This window comes from Nothobranchius furzeri, chromosome 12 (genome assembly GCF_043380555.1).
Source record: "Nothobranchius furzeri strain GRZ-AD chromosome 12, NfurGRZ-RIMD1, whole genome shotgun sequence".
NCBI classification, from domain to species: domain Eukaryota; kingdom Metazoa; phylum Chordata; class Actinopteri; order Cyprinodontiformes; family Nothobranchiidae; genus Nothobranchius; species Nothobranchius furzeri.
Genome location: NC_091752.1, coordinates 55,377,220 through 55,397,219, shown reverse-complemented (window position 1 = coordinate 55,397,219; position 20,000 = coordinate 55,377,220). Strand labels below are relative to the sequence as shown.

The 20,000-nt window shown below is 41.0% G+C and overlaps 1 protein-coding gene across 1 annotated transcript in view; it reads right to left on the bottom strand.

Moving 5' to 3' along the window:
- Window positions 1–20,000, bottom strand: part of fam20ca (FAM20C golgi associated secretory pathway kinase a) — a 49,676-nt gene that overhangs the window by 6,437 nt on the left and 23,239 nt on the right. Inside the window, exons 4-5 of the mRNA XM_015945715.3 lie at window positions 1,349–1,441; window positions 426–541 (exon numbers count right to left, since the gene is read on the bottom strand). Coding sequence (XP_015801201.1) covers window positions 426–541; window positions 1,349–1,441 — 209 coding nt within the window. The remainder of the gene's footprint in view (window positions 1–425; window positions 542–1,348; window positions 1,442–20,000) is intronic.

The following is a 20,000-nucleotide window of genomic DNA, read 5'->3' as shown; positions in this document are numbered from 1 at the left end:
TTATTATTATTATTATTAGAAATTTCTTAATATGACTTTTTAAACATAAATTAAAACCTTATGGCAGGGGTATCCAGCACATTTTAATCTTAAATACAGTTTCAACACACCTGATTTCAATCAGCAGGCTTCTGCAGAGCTTGAGGAGCTGCTGAATTTAGTGAGCTGTAGCAGAGAAACCACTAAAACATGCTGGATACCTCGCCCTACAGGCCCAGAATTGAAGACCCCTGCCTTATGTTATATATAATAACCTTTATTGCTACAAAATAAATAAAAACAGAAACGAATTCCTGCCCATTTTTCTGCTGACGGTCCGCTGTCTTACAGTGCCACCTTGTGGAGATTTTATGTTAATGCAGGTGCAGATCTGTTGCTGCGTGACCCCACAGCCAAACGGCCTCTCTGCCAGCCAGCATCTCTACCTGGTGAGATGAAGAAGGTCCTCCACAGCTTCTTGTCACGAGTCGCATCTCGGATCTCACTTGTCATGTTGACGAGTCGTCCTGCCACTGGGGGCACTCTCCGAAAGTCAAGAATCCTTAAAAATAAATAAATAAATAAATAAACAAACAAACATATGGAGATTCAAAGGGAGCATTCCAACTTTCTAACAGTCTGAAGGTTTTGCGCTCCTGTATCAGAACTCCTGTGTTTAGGTTGTCTCACTGTATGTTTGTGGTTCAGATGACCCCACAATGTGAGACAAAGATCAGGCCTCCTGAGAGCAGACCAGCACACAAGCAGCCTGGCTGAGAGGAAGAAAGCTGGCGAAACTTTAGCCTACAGTAGATGGCATTCAGAGGCTGCAGACTGCACTGTCACCGTCGGGTTTATGGGACAAAGGAGCATCTGTGTGTGTTAGCACGCTTAACCCATTTACCTCTCTGCTCTCTGCATCTATATGCTCAAGAGTCGTGTTGCTGTCAGAAAATGAGAGAGCCCTGGAAAGTAGTCAAGACTCCAAATGAACGAACACACCAGATTAGCACCCAGAGCTGCAGTGGTTTTGCAGGGGCTCTGTAACGATATTCCAGTTTGACCCTTCCTGCCCCTCAGAGTAAAAAAAAACAACCCATCAATACACTTAAGAGAGACCAGGAAACATGATCCTGCTCTCTGAGTGTCACTTAATCCTACAGGGATTTAATAATCCCACTGAAATGATCCAATCCACCACCCATGGAATACAACAGGGTCAGAGTGGTTCAAACGTCAATAAGTACATTGGAATGAAACATTAAAACGAATGAACTTGAAACCAATTAATTTAAATTCAAGTCAAACTGGATTAAATCTGATTAGAATGAAAGAAAATCACAGGAGATATAAACATGGTCAATCTCACCTGTCCAGGTGAAAAGCAGCAATTTCAGCATTGTGTCTTTCAAAATCTGAGAAGTAGAAGAAGTCTGGAGGAGTTTCCTGCTCTCGGGTCTGTCTGAGGAGAAAAAAAAACAGATAAGAGATGTATTTAACCCAAACATCTGTCTGAAACCATAATCAGAGATAATCCCTGATGTGTGTTAATTCCAGTCACGTGATCTCTTATCCTAACCATTTCTCTCACTGCTGTGGAAATCTTCAGCTTTACTTCTGGGTGAAGCAGCACCTCTTTCTAGGATGGAGGAATGAGACCAGAGCCTGTGTGAACAAGTTCACTAGAGGCAAGCTGGCTGCAGATACTGTTCATGTCCTGCATTTACCCCTCAGCAAACACACACACACACACACACACACACGCACGCACGCACGCACGCACGCACGCACGCACACACATTCGGGAACCATGGATCTGAGGCTTCTTTGTCAACTGAATGCAGGATCATCTCTTTTCGTTCCCCACTTTTATTTTTCCTCTATCTCACCTGTATGTAAACACACCTGTGCCACAAAAGCTCCCTCAAAGCCCTGTCTGTGTTTTATGTCATCTTCAGCTGCTCCTCTTCCTCATTAGTGCAGATTCATGGTAGAGTGCAGCATTACTTTTACCATCTTCTTCACTCTTTAAATCTGGGTTTCCTTGAAAAGCAGTGACAACAGCAAAATAGCCTGTCCTTGTCAGGAAAGCAGCCATTAATCAATCGCTGCTATTGTGATAGTCCCCATGCCGTGCAGAGCCCGGGAACAGGCTAACGCTGGTTTTATTTTCAGGGTTGAGGATAAAACATGCAGTTTGGATGGAGAAGGAGCTGACTAAACAGAACCTTGTTGTGTTTCTCCACACAGTAAATGTACCCCAGTATCTGTGCATGCCCTTCTAAACTTTTTGTTGCACACACGTGACAGTTATTCTTCAGTTTTGTGTGCTTTTGGTGCAAAATTTGCACCGCAGTTTTGGTTGCCAATGGTTACCACTGAGATGTAAGGTGCAGTTTCCCATTGGAGCAAGCTCTGTTGAATGTGAGTAAAGTCAGGGCTGTGAAAACCTATTACAGAACAACAGGTAGACCATTGCCCTTACACACACACACACACACACACACACACACACACACACACACACACACACACACACACACACACACACACACACACACACACACACACACACACACACACACACACACACACACACACACACACACAAACACACACACACAAACACACACACACACACGCGTGCAAGCACGCAAGCATGCACGCACACACACACACACACACACACGTGCAAGCACGCAAGCATGCACGCACGCACGCACGCACGCACGCACGCACTCACACACACACACACACACACACACACACTCATGCACTCACACTAATAATCTTTATGCCAAAAAAACCTGCACTATTCTTCTTCCCACTCACACTTTATCAGCGAGTGTCCTTGATAATAAAAGGGCCTTTATCTAGAGTGGTTAGACTGCAGCAATGAGCTGTATGTGGTTCAGCAGAATCTTGATGTGTGTGTGTGTGTGTGTGTGTGTGTGTGTGTGTGTGTGTGTGTGTGTGTGTGTGTGTGTGTGTGGTGATGAAGCTGAACTACTTGCCTACGTGGACCCAGTTAATGCTGACTCAGTCGTTTTAATGCTCCTTCGTGAGCTTAGACCAGCACAGCGGAGGGTTATATTAGAGAGAGATGGGTGAGGGAGGGGGAGCAGCTCTACACACACACTGCTTGTCTTTTTCTGTCTCTTATGAAAAGAAACAAAACATCAGATAGAGGTTAAAAGCTGGTGACAGAAGGAGGGCAGCAGAACTGGACCTAATGGGAGAAAAGTCCTTCAGGTTTCCCTTTGGGCTCAACTGTTGAGTTAGGGTTATTGCTATTTATTAAAATGATTGAAATAAGCAGATATTTGGTCTAACTGTCCAGCAATAAATACATGAAAGAAATAAAGTTACTTGTGACGTAGGACTATGAATAACTGCTACCTTTAAACTTTTATATATTTTTAAAATGGCATGATTTTAGTTCCTGCGCTGTTGTCTTGTTCTACTCTGCACTCAATCACCCAGCCTTGTTCACCTGCACTTGACTGTTTCCACCAGAGTTCCAGGTTTGCTGCATTTTTGTTGTTGAAATAGAACGCTTCAACCAAGCACTGTATGCTTTTTAAATTTTACGAGTATCTATAAAAAAACACATAGTAAAAATAAATGGTTTGAATTATCAAATGTTAGGGATGATGGGAGATGAGTTAGGGGTGCTTCAGCGCTCCACAAAATGGGCTAAAAACATCCATGATGGATGGAGACACGACACAGGCCTGAACTACGACTCACACTTGGAGTAAGTTTCTTGTAGGGGGTGACTTGCTCTTTAAGATCTGATTTACTCCACATAAGTATGTCAATTCCTGTCCTTTCTTACACAGAAGGGAAATAGGAAAAAAAAACCTTTGTGAGAGTTTTTAGATATAATGCTTCATCGCGGGGTTGACAAAAGACCCCATCGACATTCATAACAACAGGAGCGTTTATATCAGAGTCTTCCTTCTTACTGGTTTGGTTTCTGTGAAGCCATATCAAACCCTCTGAATCAGTCTGACCCTACTTAAAGAGCAAGTCACCCCCTACCAGATTCTTACTCAACTCCCACCACCTGTTCTAAAAATGCAACAAATGCTGTTGCCAAGCAGACCGAGAGGGCGTAGCCACTAACAATTACAGACACACACAAGCTCACAACGACATTGTGACATCATATGGTACCAGCTAATGTTCTAGGGTACCTCTTAGCCAATAGCGATGGCAGATTTAAATTCAAATGCAGTGCAGAGTTTTTACCTGACAACGGCACAATGACAGTTTCAAGCAGAAAATTACAATTTTAACTAAAATGCATTAAAGTGCAAAACTATTGACTGCACCTGTCTGCAGCATGATTAGACACGCATTTATATAGCTTATCAGGAAAAAAGTTGATTTTTTGGTGACTTGCTCTTTAAGACCAGTTTTCAAATATCAATCAGCTTTCCTCCTCATCTTCACCCAATGTCCAATTCTCCTACCATCTATATTTTTTTATGCCCACTGTTGCATTGTTTTCCCTTCTAAGTTTAACTTTCACAAGTCTGACATTTCCCAAACACATTTCATCATGTCAAATGTGTTTTCCTTCCTCTTGAAATTTATTGTATGTTTCAAAATAAAGCTACCTTTGTTCCACACTCAACCTTCAAGGGCTCTGGAGAAACACAAGTGATTACTGCGATGAGCTCAGGACACTTCTGGGTAAATGACACCTTATGGATGAGTCACAGCAGTAAAGGGAGAGATGGAGAAACTGGGATTTAAAAGTTCTTCAGTTTTGTGATTTGTGTCGGAGTGTGCTTGTCTGCAAGCTGCACGCACACGCACGCACACACACACACACACACACACACACACACACACACACACACACACACACACACACACGCACACGCACGCACACACACACACACACACACACACACACACACACACACACACACACACACACACACACACACACACACACACATATTTCAAGAGGAACTGTCAAACTTCTATGTGCATGCACATGTTTAAGTCTGCAAACAGCAGCAATCTGAATGGGTAATGTAGGCCGCTTTCCCCTCACTCTGTGTCTGCTCATTTGCCTTTATTTCCTCCAGAACCAGAGATACATCTAAGAGACAGAGCCTCGGGGTATTTGCCGAGATTGAATTTCAAATCAATGCTACACAAGTCGTGCTCTAGCTTCAGCTATTTTCAACACGCAGGGTGAGACACCGCCAGGAGGGAGAAGCTAGTCATCTGCATGTGTGGGATGCAGCATGGGCGATGTCATCACAGGAAAAAAAAGGCCCGACACAAAGAAGATGGATGAAGGTTTCAGTCGGTGCAGAAACTTCAAAGTTATTGAATTCTCATGTGGTGGGAATTAGTGTGGAAATAATGGGACCACAAAAGGACCATTAGTGGTTGTACAGCACAACGTATGCACACTGGTTATGAGGTGCAAACATTTACTGTCACTTTTGCTTCATTAATGATCGGCATAAAATCATAAGACTGACTCAATATTAAATGTTGTACTTGATGGGTTTTGATCATGTGATTCCCCCAACTCAAAACGTGACCCGTCAGTAACTATTTATCAGATTTCTATATTTCCAAAAACACCAACGGTGAGGTCAAATAACAGGAAAAAGTAGGATTTTTTATAGATTTTTGGCAACAACATGTTTAAAGTTAACTTTACTCTTATTTTTAATACATTTGCAGCGGTCTCTAATAGGAATGAACCTCTTGTAAGTTGTTTTCTGGAGAAAAAGGTTCCGGTGCGACTGTTTGATAAGACAGCTGGACAAATCTTTTGGGTTATTTTCTAATTTTTACAACAAAAATAAAAAAAAAATGAAGGGGACATTTCCCTTAAAGCTCTCATTCACTTATTATTTCAATGCATTTGCTGTGGTCTCATGCTGGTATGTATGAATGCCTTGTGAGTCAGCTGCTGTGGAAGAAAAGCTCCGGCGCTCCAGTTTCAGAAACAAGTCAGCCGGAAGGGTGGAGGGCAGAAAATGATTTGGAGTCTTTTTTTTTTTTTTTTTTTTTTTTTACATATTTGGACATCTGATTGGCTAACAGCAACATGACATTGCTAAAGCCGCCATTTTTTCTGCAACATTTTATCCTCACAAAATGGAGTTCTGCCATGTGGTGGAGGTGCTAATGCTAATAGTTAGCTTCAAAAAGCCAATATATCCTCTGCTCTCTCCTGGATGCAAAATCAACAACAACCATAGATCTGTGTGGCTTTTCTAATCCGGGTGTTTCTAATTTCCTTTGGCAGCAAATGCAAGAAATATGGGTGGAAGAAATTTTTCGCGTTCAGCCTGCATGTGAAATAAAAAGAATAAAACAAAAAACAAAGTAAAGATATTTTCTATGTACTTGTGCTTTAAAATTAAAGGAATTGTTCATAATACTAGTTTCTGTATGACATGTCTGCACATCTAAAAACGCCTTGTCATGACTCTCTCACGATGAGGCTACAAACTATATTTGAGGCCAAGAATTAGGAATCTAATCGTACGTCCTTGAGTGCCCGAGCAAAGCAGCAATGCTGTGGGCTAGGTCACTATCAGTGACCTGCAGAACTCCCTTGCACCGTTTGAGATAGATGACAGAAACCCTCAGAACCACTGTAAAAGATTGCCTTCTCTGTGTGTGTTTGCACACTGGCCTGAGGTTGAGTCACGTCTGAGAGTCAGTCAGAAAAAACGTGCCAAATGTGACTTTCATCTGGCCAGATGGCAGCAAAATCCCAGTGTGTGTGTGTGTGTGTGTGTGTGTGTCACGGATAAGGCTGTGGCTCATAGTTCAGTAAATCCCCGCTGCTCTCTGACCACCTTCTGTGCACACTGTTTCACAAAGCAGACTAGATGTTAGACTGAAACTCAAAAGGCCAAAACGCTTTTACACTGTTACTAGTGAAGTTCGGGATTTAAGAGTTTTGAAAATGGACAAAAATAAAAATCCAATGCCAAATTTGTATATGCAACAAAATATTTTGGAATTGGAACACGAGCCTAACATCTACAGAAATGTAAAATAAAATGAAACCATCTCTTCAGATGGTTTCTCATATTTTGTGTATTTATAATTTCTTCAAGAGGTTTTACGGGTTCCTTACGCAATAATGAACATGCATTAAAACACAAGATCTGACAAAGTCACAAACATTTTTAATTCTGACTCAATATTCTTGTTCTTCCACAATGGAGCGTGGACTATATACTGTGATGGTGCTGTAGTATCAGCATGAGTTCTAGTCTTTTACATTATAACAGGGTCTCCATCCTGTGTGAAGCCAGTCTAAAGGAGCCCTGATGAAGGTCCTGCTTCCAAGTCGTCCTCTCCTTTCTACCACTCATTTTCTACTGATTATCTAAGTTTGGGCCATGAAAGGATTAGATCCAGAAGGGAAAGTAAGACATCCCTCTCCCCAGTGAGACTTTCCAGAGTCTAAGTTTTCCCAAAGTGTCCCTTGAACCAGCATTGCACTAATGCAAACAAATCAGAATCATAATCAGAAGGGTTTTATTGCCACATTAAGCAATTGCTGCGGTACTTGGTGCAGAAAAGGAAAATAAAAATAAGAGATAAGAAAATATAGGAAGTAAGAATATATTCATGATAAAATAATTTCTAAATAAATAATAAATCTCAAGCACAGTGAATGTCCTACTCTGTGACGTACTATTATGCAGAATGTGGGCACATCAAACTGCTCCTTACCAAGCCAAAATTAGCAGATCACTATGGTAACAGAGCTTAATTCCCAGCCTAGATTATCTAAACCATTCAGGATTGTATCATCTAAACTGAACCTTTTTCTAACGAGCTGGTAAATAAAGCAAACTTTTGCAATAATAAAGCAGAACGCATCACATAGCCTCCAATCCAGAGGTTTTATTTGATATAACAACCAGCTACTGCATTAGACAAGCATTACATCATGGATGAGTTCCAGTCAGGTTTCTGTAAAGGTCATTCCACTGAGACAGTCCTTCTTAAGCCTAGGGCACACTGGAGACGGACGCGCCGTCATTTCAAATAGAAGCCATTGTAGTTAATGAGAGTACACGGGGAGTACCGTGTCCCAGAAGGGTCGTGCCGCGCTGAGGCGCTGAAGATAAGTGCCAGTTCTTTTTCAAGCGCTGCGGCTGTTTACAACATTGTGGAGTACTTTACAACCGACGTTATGAAGTGGAACGGCTTCACGGCGCAAACCCAACCGCAGTTTTGACAACATTAAATTACTATTGATCTTAAAATATTCTAATAAATAGTGTGCTTACTTTTTAATGAATTAGAGTCTTACAAAACATGACGGCAAGTCTGATCACTTATAAACAATTGATTCACTTCCCACTTCCTGTTCTCAAGTCCCCCGTGATGTTATGATTATCGCGCGACTATCAAAAAAGTGCTCAGCAGCGCAGTACGTCCTGTGTGACCGTTTAACTACCCAAAACCACAGCGCGGTGCATCTGTCTCCCATGTACCCCAGGCTTTAGAGTCTCCAATGATGTTCTTATGCAAAGTGATTCTGGAAGCTGTACAGTCCTTCTTATGCTTGATCATTTGCTGCCTCTGACTCAGTGGACAACCACATGCTGTTTGACAGACAGAAGCATTGGGCAGGTGTTTCTGGAACTGCCTTACGGGGTTATGCTTAACATCTTAGCAATTGGTCAGTTGCTGCATCCCTGTACATGTCATAATCAAGTGTCTATGTTGCGGTGTACCACAGGGTTCCGTTTTGGGACCACTGTTTATTTTTTATTCATATGCTCTCTTTACAGAGACCTCTCTGAGGTCATCTTGCGAGGCATCCTATCACTGCTATGCTGATGGCATTCAGTTATGTATACACATTCAATTCAATTCAAAAATACTTAATTAATCCCAGAGGGAAATTGATTGCTGTAGTAGCTCAGAATAATAATAATAATCAAGTCATCAACGAGTTATTGTATATTACAATGGCTGTTGGCAGGAAGGATCTCCAGTAGCGGTCAGTGTTGCAGCGAAACTGAAGAAGCCTCTGACTGAAGACACTCTTCCGTTGTCGGACAGTCTTGTGAAGAGAATGCTCAGGGTTGTCCATCATTTTCTTGATTCTCTGGAGAATCCTTCTTTGCATTATCTCCTCCAGTGGTTCCACAGTCGTCCCCAGAACAGAACCAGCCTTTTTTATTAGGCTGTTGAGTCTTTTCATGTCCCTGTTTCTGATGCTGCTACCCCAACAGACGATGGCTGAAGAGATTACACTCAACAACAGACTTGTAGAAGGTCTGCAGCATCTTGCTACAGACGTTGAAGGACCTAAGCGTCCACAAGAAGTGCAGTCTGCTGTGTCCATTCTTGTAAATGGCTTCGTTGTTCTTTCTCCAGTCCAGTCTGTTGTCCAGGTGAACTCCAAGGTATTTGTATTCCTAAACCACCTCCACTTCTTCTCCCATGATGGAAACAGTGTTTGACTCCACCCTGTTTCTTCTGAAGTTCAAAATCAACTCCTTTGTTTTGTTCACGTTCAAGGTCAGATGATTGTTTCCACACCATGCCACCATTCAGAACTGATTAAACTCAATGTATTATTAACTCTCTTTGAAGCTGCAAAACTTTCCAACAATATTCCAAGAATATCCAACAACTCGCTGAAGATCAAACATAGATCCTTGTTTGTGCTTGCGGTAAACGTAGGCATCAAATAATTGAAGAACTTGGGCCTCAGGCGTGTCAGGTTAGGCCTACTGTTAGGAACCTTGGAGTGCACTTAGATAATGACTGTAATTTAGATGTTTACGTACAATCTCTGGCTCGCTCTTGTTTCTTCCAGTTATGAAACATTGTTAAATTATACAATATTGTCACTTGTTCTGAAATGGAAGTTGTGATTCATGCTGTTGTGTCTACTTGGTTGGACTATTGCAATTCTGTATTATGCCTTCACTGCGACTTCTTTAGACTGTGTACAAATGGTGCAAAATGCTGTGGCCAGACTGTAGACTAAGACACCAAAGTATTATCATTTTACTCCAGTTCTAACACAACTTCATTGGTTCCCAATTAACTCTAGGGTTTGGTACAACATTTTGCCATTAATATATAAGACACTGTCTAACCAAGTCCCAGTATATATTGCAGAACATCTGAACACCTGTGCCCCCAGTAGATAGTTAAGGCATAGTGAAGGTCTTTTGGTTGTTTCCCACATGAAGATGAATTCCCTTTCTTCTTCTCTGAAGTCAGCTTTTTCAAATAAAAATAAAAATCTTTTTAAAACTTTTAGATCTGCTTTTGATTGGGATTATCGATCGCGAAAGCATTGGTTCCTTAAGGTCACAAAATCATAGGAGGATTGCAACACCATGCGTGGTTTTAGAAGTCCACGTAATAACAAGCAAAGAAAAGACAGCAGCATGTAACCGAAAAGGTCTGTGGTTTATTTTCTGCCCTGTTTACATCGGCTATGGTGGTTTTACAGAAGATGATGTATGTTTAGCTGCATATGACTTTTATTTAGAAAGTTTCCGGATGTTTCACATTTCTTTCATATTTGACTTCCTGTCTGGTCCAATCTAAACTGCAGAGTTTGACATGTTTTGGAGGCATAAACGCGTAAAAAATTGACACAAAACGTAACGATAGCATCCATTCGCTTCTGGAACCCATCCAAAATGTCACACTTTAACAGCTAAAGGCCGCAAAGCACGTTTCACGACCGTTTTGCGACACTTTCACGTCCGGTGGAAAAGAGGCTTGAGGCTGAATGCAGCCACCTTACAGAGAAAACTCATTTCAGCTTCTCGTATCCTGGATCTGGCTGCTTATGTCATGACCCAAATCCCATGACAATAGGTGAGGTTTTGATCGTAGACCCACCAGTAAATCGAGAGCTTTCTCCTTCAGCTCATCTTCATCAACACTGATCAGAACGCCCTCATTACTGCAGACAAAGCCTTTATTTATCCTTTACTCATGAATAAGACATCAAGATACTTCAACTCCTCTGCTTGAGGCAAAAACTCACTCCCAACGTGGATCTTCTTCTCCTTTAACCTGCCATTTCTTTTGTTGAACTATTGTGAAGAAACATAGCAACAAAGTAGATGTCCCACACACTAGTTTATATGTAAAAACAGACAGAAACGGATCTACCTGCATAGCTGGAGGTTAAAATGGAATACATTAAACTGTGAAAAAATGTAGGCTTTTATGTGCATCTACTACAGATTCATACACTATCTGAAAAGAATGCAGTTAATGCATGCTGTGTGCATTCTTTAAGCGAATAAATTCTTAAACGGATTAAATAGATCTTAACGTTCATAGTTTCTTTTCAGTTTTATTTCCATCACACTATAACCCCGACAAACACATGCTGGTTTATCCTAAAAAATCAGGTCGGTGCCAACAACACAGAGCCATGTTTGTCATATTTACTTATCCATCTGCGGTGGATTATCTGTTTTCAGTTGTCTGAGCCAGTCTTTCACAGGGCGTAGGATTCACGGCAGGTTTAGAAAATATGAATTATGCAGAGGACACAAAAACATCAAGGGTATTCAAGGGTCAGCAGCGATTAGACTTCAGAAATCTGGAGAGGTTTTAGGAGAATAAGCTTCAAAATGTGATGCATCTCTGTATTAAACACCTGTTCTAAAACAGCAATCAGGCGGCTGACAGCACACGTAACCAGCAATCATCCGTGAAATGATCCGTGCAAATATTCACCAGGAATGTCAGAGTTTTACAATATTATGCCCATGCTTTGTCCATTCCAGCAAGAAATTCCTCCAGAAAATCTCAAACAGTTGTCTCCATCCTTCATGGCAGCTAGATTTGTTCTTGGAGGAGGGAAAAGAGGAAACTCTGAAGCTTTAAAGCACCAAAAGCCTGATTTCTAGCTAATGATGTGGGAAAAAGTAGAAGACGGCATTCACCTTGAATCCTTTTGGTCCAAACAGGGAAAAGAAAAGATCAGCAAAGAAAAAGAGGAGACCAACGTGATGAAAACAAACCCAGGTTTCTCTCAGTCTGTCGGGATCATTGATGATTTAGAGAGCTTGCTCTGTATTCATGTGATTTCTTTTGTTTCTAGCAGCTATACTAAATCAATGAGTGTTAATGCAAGCCTTCATCTCACAGGGATTGAGCTCTGTCTTTTAAGCTGTAGCTGATGAGAGGAGGTAGAATAATCTCAGCCTGGACAGAATCTGCAGGGTTTGCAAAAAGTAGTTTCTTTGTTTCTCTGACTGCGGAGGATTGGGAGGAGGATTCTGCTGGACTGCTCTAGTTTTTATTTATGGATAAGATGCAGGAAACAAACTTAGGGATACAAAAATCATTAACATTAAAAAAAACATTACCTGTAGAGAACTGGTGCTTCTGGTTTTTCCATATTTGTTTCTTAAATATTTTTGAGATAAAAAAAGTAAAGTAATTTTTTTTTAAATGTTTATATTTGATGATTTTATCTTCTGCTCACCTCTGAATCCTACTTAAAGCATGTTTCCGGAGTATTTCTCTTATCCGATGGCATCATCTAGTGGCTGAACAGCATATCACACAAATAATTTCTCCTTTCGTTTTTTTAAGATGGCGACTTCACGTTTCTTGTTTACTTCTGTGCTTCGGTAGCCGACAAACAGTTAAAACGAGTATTATTCTCATGTCATGTTGTGTTCTCATATATTTATATTTTAGAGACTTGTCTGTGAAAAGTTCATCAACTCTGCATCACCTGAGGTATTCCTTAAATTTGAAGCATGTAAGCGCTAGTCTATCGCTATTGGTTAGTTCTGGTTGATGCTCATTTTCCTATTGGACGGAGCTCTGCAAGGCATGCTTAGCAAAAAATAAAATAAAATAAAAGACGTATTGCTTACATTATATCTCAGTACATGATGAGACAATCACTTTTACGGATTTCTGAAAAATCATACATCATCCTTTATGGTGCACTCAACAAAGATGTCAACATAAATATGAGTTTTAAACCAAAAAAATGTTTTATTTATTAATTTTTTGGTCAAAACTACAAAATCACATTATGTGCTGTCTGTTAGTGCTGCTACCGCATCACATTATAGCTCAGTATTAACAGAGGACTGACTTTAGCCAGTCAGGCTTTCTCTAAGGCTGGTTGATGTGGCTGTAGTTATGTAATAAATCAGTTTTGACGAACATCAGATGCTTGATTTCTTCATCATTCAAATCCATCCAGTGGTTCGTCAGTTATGTTGCTGACAGACCAACATGGCTGACATTTATTCAAAGGTTTCATGTGATCCATGCATTGTGAATGACTCTTAGTTTCTAATACAGCTAATTTTAAGTCAGTGTCAGCAAAATGACTGAGCTACAGGCTGAGCTTTTGTTTGTAGACATCCATTAGCCGTGCTGTTACTGGCTTTAGAGGGGAAATGTTTTGTGGTATTTTCTCTGAGTATTCCCACATTTTCGTGCTGTCCAAAATCACACACAAAATAAAAAAGGATTATTCTAAATAAATAGTAGCTGTCTGCAAAAGGCTCACTACCTATCTATAGGATGAACCCCTACTTTCACTCCCACTGTTTTCTGGGAAATGCACCAGCTCTTCGGGACTTTTAACAGGATGAAGCAGGCATAGAAAACGGACGTTGATCCCTCTTCCTGTGGGAAAGTGTGGTTCTACAAGTTTTCTTAAATTTACCCAATGATCACAAAATATCCCCGGTAGTTTCATAAATGAAACTTTTGGATGAAAAGAATCACAAGTTTCCTCTAGAACGTTTTGAATGTAAACTAACTAATCCTGTATCCACAAAACCATTTCCACCTCCTTTTCTTTTCCTCCATCAGCCTTTTTCTGATTCCTGTGTCAACAAACCACAATGACTAGTACACACAAACATGTTAGCTGTTTTAGCCTCGGCAATCTTTACTTTTGACTTTTGCTGATGGCTTTAACAGATTTAACCAATCCAGACAAAGTTTTGGTACTGAATAATGAACCTTCAGGATTTCATAAAGTCCTTTTTTAATCTCCCAAATTAATTTGTTATTTACCTGAGAAGCAATAAGGATCTGCTCACGGTTCCATTTTATAAACTCCAGCTTTTCACGCGGCTTAGAAAAACCTCTTAGAGGCTTGTCAGTTAACGTCAGCTCTACCTGCCTCCAAAAGGACCACACACAAACCAACTTCAATAAACTAAAAGCATTGATACTTTTACCAAATAAAGCAAGCGAAGGAGCCCTTATGGAGCGTTATTTTGTGGGTAAGTTTCAAGTCGAGCTTTATTTCCTCTACTGCTGAACTTTTCTATTTAGACCTGTCAACAGTCTTGTTGTGCACTGTGGTTTGTGGTCACATGCCATTCCTAAATAGAAACCATCCATCAGAGGCTAAGTGGTGGCTGAGAGGTTTCATTGTGGTCATGAGTGGGTGACGGTGGCAAAAGACGGAGTGGTGAAAGCAGGACTGAAAAACAGCTCCGAGGGTTGCATCTATGCTTGTGTAAGAGCTAAGTGGGATGGAACGAGTCCAGCAAGTCAAGGATGAAAAAAGTTCATGAGTCCAAGAAAGAGCCGAGGAGGAGACATTCCACTAAAACCATTATTAATTTTGGCTAGAGCTATGGACGGGCAGAAACCAGCTCATTTTTACAGCATTGATTCATTAACCTGACTTTTGGCCAGCAATGGAAGTGAAACTTGAATAAAGTTCAGAAAAAAATAATTTTACTAGAAAATATATAAATAAAAACAACTCTAAGAACACAAAGATCTGCTGAAAAAGCATCTATGTATGCGTTACATATCAGACCTTTTATTCACACCTTTTTCTGTTTTGACCAACATAAAAGAATAAATCCATTCTCCACCCAAAGACAATAATATGAATGTAGTAAACTGTTTGTCCGTGTATGACATGGAACATCTTGTATTAATATAGGGTTGGGTGGTAAAATAATTAAAAGCTTAACCTGGGGGTACATAATAGCAATAGTATTATTATCGCCCTCAAAAGCCACAAAACTAACACTAGTTGCTTTAGTGAATGAAGAATGTACTTCCTGTAAACTCTTCTTCTGCTGCCATTTCTGCCAAGTGGTTTGAACCAGGAAGTACAGGAGGTGTAATGCATTTCAGCGGAAACGACAACTCTACCGTTGACTCTACTTGTTGCTTCATAAATTCACAACCGATGTGTGACCCTTAATTTTTCACACACACACACACACACACACACACACACACACACACACACACACACACACACACACACACACACACACACACACACACACACACACAAACACACACACACACACACACACACACACACACACACACACACACACACACACACACACACACACACACACACACACACACACATATTAGGGGCTGGATGACTTAATTTTTTTTAAAGTCGACAGTTGTCGACTTTGACTAGTCATTGATGACGTCATACACCTGAAGCGGCTAAAACTGACGATGGGTGACCAAGCATTTTTTTCCGACGCACGTGAGGAGGCAACGCTCTGGCACAGCACGTCGCTTTTTGACGCCTGCGGTAAAACGGAGATTTCACCGAAATGTGACCTTTACCCTCTTGCTATTTAACTTCCCCTCACCCCCATGCCCGACCCTAACCTTTACCCAGTATGTCAGTCTAAATTTTCCGTTAAGCGTGTTTGAGAGAAACGATGAAACGCGAAACAAAGCATTGCATGCACAAGTTAAGGTTAGGATGGGGGTGAGGGGATGGTTCAATTGCAAGAGGGTAAAGGTCACAATTTGGTCAAATGTCCGTTTTACTGCAGGCTTCAGATACCGACACTCTGGCACAGCGCGTCGCCTCCCGACGCACAAGGGCTCGTCTCCTGCTGTCTTTTCCGAGGACTGCATCTTGTTGGTCATTATCATGTGACAGTGACTAGTCTATGAAAGGCATAAAAAGTCACTACAGAGCAGTGAAGTCGACTAGTCGGCTAGTTGATACAAACCCTCCTCCGTGAGAGCGGGGGTGGGGTGGTTGCACACGTTCCGCTGCTGTTTCTCACCGGTATCAGCTGATGGAGGGCGCTAGTTTCGTTGCGCCGTTTGTGTCAGCGGACATGGTAGGGTCGGGGAGGGGGGCGGGGCATGACGCTTAGCCTGGCGGGTGGCCAAGCAAAGCCTGGCGGGCCGCCAGGCTTATAAAGCGCTGTATATCCCCCAGAGACCCACGGTTGTAATATTTCAACATCAGATTTAAGTCTGCAAAAATAAACCTTCCCCATTTTTTTCTTTTTAAAACCACATTTACATTGCTAATAGGCTCTATTGTTCAGTTCTGCAACACTATCGGCTGTTAAAATGTGTAAATAGGCCCGTTTATCTGGCCTCCTAGAACAACATGTGAAAGGTTAAAAAAAGATTTTGCAGTTGTTTTCTAAATTTGGGTCTCTGGGGGATATGTATATATATATATATATATATATATATACATATATATATATAGAGAGAGAGAGAGAGAGAGAGAGAGAGAAATATAGATATATCTCTCTATATATATACTCCTAAAATGACTTTAAAGCATTATTAGTGACAAATGAACACACCACTGCTTTTCCTACCTTCACCACATACAACAGTGCATCAGAATCAGAGCAGCAGCTGACTGGAGTTTGTCATGCAGGGATGGAATGCAGCCCTCGCTAATGCACCTGTGCCTTCTCTACACCTTCAAATGAACAGGCCGGCTGTGAAATAAGCCTATCAGATGACTCAGTTAAAAAAAAATCACCTGCAGCCACATTTTTATTTAGACCACAGACTGTACTCCTGCTTGTCATCACAGATCGACTGTATTTTATACTGCAGATATAAATTCATGTCAAGTTTTTACTATGAGCATGATCTTCATTTTGCTAACTCTGGTCTCTTGCATAATAAAATGGAGATTTAAAGGATTTAATCTGTTATGACCTTGTGAGACAATCTCTATAAAAAGCTCCTGTTTCAGGAAGTTGAAGTTAGCCGGATGAGTTGGCGTGGTGGAGTTGCTAATGCTAATGGTTAGCTTCTACTAGCCAAGATGCACTCTGCTCTCTCTTGGACACTAAACCAACACAGCCTTACACAGTCACCAGCCAAGATGAGTGAGTTCATGAATGCATATTTTACAGTGTGACAGCAATCTGTCTGGCTTCATCTGACCCGAACATTGCTCTGTGTATTTTCTTTTGGTGGCTAGAGGTGATAGTGGTGGAAGACTATTTTCACATTGAGTCTGCATGGGAAACTCACAGGGACTGACCGTATAGGTATAAAACACAGTTTCTGCACTACTTTGGACTTTAACTTTCGAAACAAAATTTTGACGAGATTAGTCATTCATACTCTACTGGGGGAATGAGCTTTAATCACCACAACCTGCTAAATCATGACTAAGAATGTGGTTTAGCGACATCATTGTGGTGAAATTAGCGTAGATGTTTGAACTACAGCTGATAGATTTAACTGGAAACATTCAGTCTGTATGTGTAAGAGAATAAAAAGCCGTTTTTATTATTTTTTAACAAATACTTCTGTCCCTGAAAAAGTAAAAAGTACCATGAATATGTATTTTCTCAGGAAGTGAACCCTCTCAGGCTCAAAATGACTTTTGATAAAAGGACGAACAACTAAGTCCTTCAGAGGTACTTCTGAGTAAAAAAAATGCTCATGAAATACGTATGTGGAGTAACCAGGTAGGTAGGTTTAAACATTGCAAATCTGCAACGCCTGCCTCCAGAGGGTTAAAAGGCAAACCTCACTCTGTTTGTTGCTCCTAACATTAACAAGTTCACTGATCTTTGTGTGAATATTCTCCAGAGTTCCCCTTCACCTCCAGCACAGAGGCTCTTCTGTTTGCATCACTTGTGCCCAAGACAAAGAAAAAGAGGAGGGGCGATGCAGGGAAACCCCTGGATCAGGTTCCTGCCTCCCCGTCCTGGTGATACCAGACCTGGACACGGTAGCCCCTCCCGCATCCTGCCCTGACAATGTGCAAAGCCAAGTCAGACCCTCTCCCTCTCCTCTGGATTAATTGGTAGACAATGACCACATTCTTCTCCTTTCTCCTGGCCTTTCTCCTAATTGCCACCTTGCATGAGACAAGCTCCGACAGGCACAGGCCTGGTCCACAATGGCCGTATTAACCTCTACAAAGCTATTACAAAGGGCCACGGTCACTACAATGCTGTCCTCTCTTTACTGTTGTTTGGTCCATTCACTCAGGTGGATTGTGATGGATCTACCTGGGAAAGGTATTTACCTAATGCCAGCACTCAACTGTGAGAAGTCAGAGTGCGTGTGGTCCTGTTTGGAGCCCACGTTAGCATAGTGAGTTTTTGTCTAAGATCAGATTAAGCAACAGCTCCTCAAAAGGACTTCACAACAAGATGTTCTCAAAGACAAGTTACTAATGATTCACACGACTATTTATAACAATAACATTTGAAATTTGATTACAGCATTCCTGCCTTCTAATTTAAAAGTAACCAACGTGAAATCTCTTGTGGTTCTCCTGCTGATGTAAATGTTCTCCACAGAACTCAGTACTTGGCCTACTTTTCTAGCTTCATAAAATAAACGCTTCTTTGGGATGTTTAGGGCAAATTTTCAGCATTCCAGTGAAAAGTGGCAGTGGGAAGCACAGGCATTTCCCCTTCCTGTATTTTAGACTAAATTATATGATAAACTTGGAAGGTTAAACAACACAAATATGCACAGCAGTGACAAAGGACCCACAAATGACACACACGTATAAAAATATGATACGTTTATGTACATGAAGCACTCCAGTCCACAGACAGTGACTGGAAGTCACAACGCTGAAGTGCATGAAAAAAGCTTTTAAAAAAGAGAAATATGAAGCACAAATTAGAATTCATTTATTGTTTTTGTTTGTTTCTTTAAATTTTGTGAAACCCAAAATGGCTTTGAAACTAATGTCGTTGTGTTTTTTTTACCTTCAGGACATTCGCTTCCCTTTATTTAACAGAGGATGCACGGCGCACAAAACGAGTAAAATGGACTTTGTAACATCTACAAATAATAAAAATACCAAACTGAGATTAATCTGATGTTCAGCTAATTCTGGGAAAATGGGGTTAAATACTTAGGTTTTTACTCATACTTTAATAAATTTGCAGTGGTCTCGAGTAGGACTGAATGTCTTATAAATCCTACTTTATACTTCTGTGTCAGCTCCTATAGGGAGAAGCGCAAATGCACTGAAAAGGTCGATTGTTGCAAAACAATTGCCTGCCAGGACAACAGAGGGCGTAGTGCTATTCTGAGCTATCCTGCCACCATTAGTAGTCCCGTATCTGGTCCACAATAGTGTATAAACTATTGTGCTTACAGTGTTTGAATGTATTTCAGAGACTTTTCAATTAACAAATTTGTTCCCCATCCACATCTTTATGCGACTGGCACCTCTAAACTAATGCTCCTCATCTTTTCCGTCCATGAATAAAATGCTTGCTGCATATCTTTGTGCTCCTTCAGTCATGGGTGAATAAAAGTTCATATTTTCAGACTTGTTCTGGGATGCATTCTTTAATCTGTCCCGTGTCTGAAGTGAAATATCTCTTTAATAATGGCGTTGCATGTCTCTGTCCCAACGCAGATGCATAAGTATAAATTAGGCTTAAGTCATGATCGGGAGAAACAAATCTCCGGCTGTGTCAGGAACTAGAAATGAGCCAGATTAGACTTGAGCTGCAATCGGCAGGACTTAGAGTCTTATTTCCTGATATTTGGACATTTAATATTGGTTAACAGCAACACGACTTTACCATTGACTTCTTTAGCTTTGCAAAGTTGATGTTTGATATTCACAAATAACACAAGCGTGAAGGAGTTCTGCTATGTGGTGGAGTGGCTAATGCTAACTGTTAGCTTCTACTAGCCAAGACATCCTTTTCTTTTTCTTGGACACTAAACAAACAACAGCCTTGCCGCCGTGAGTCAAGATGGGTGAGTCCATG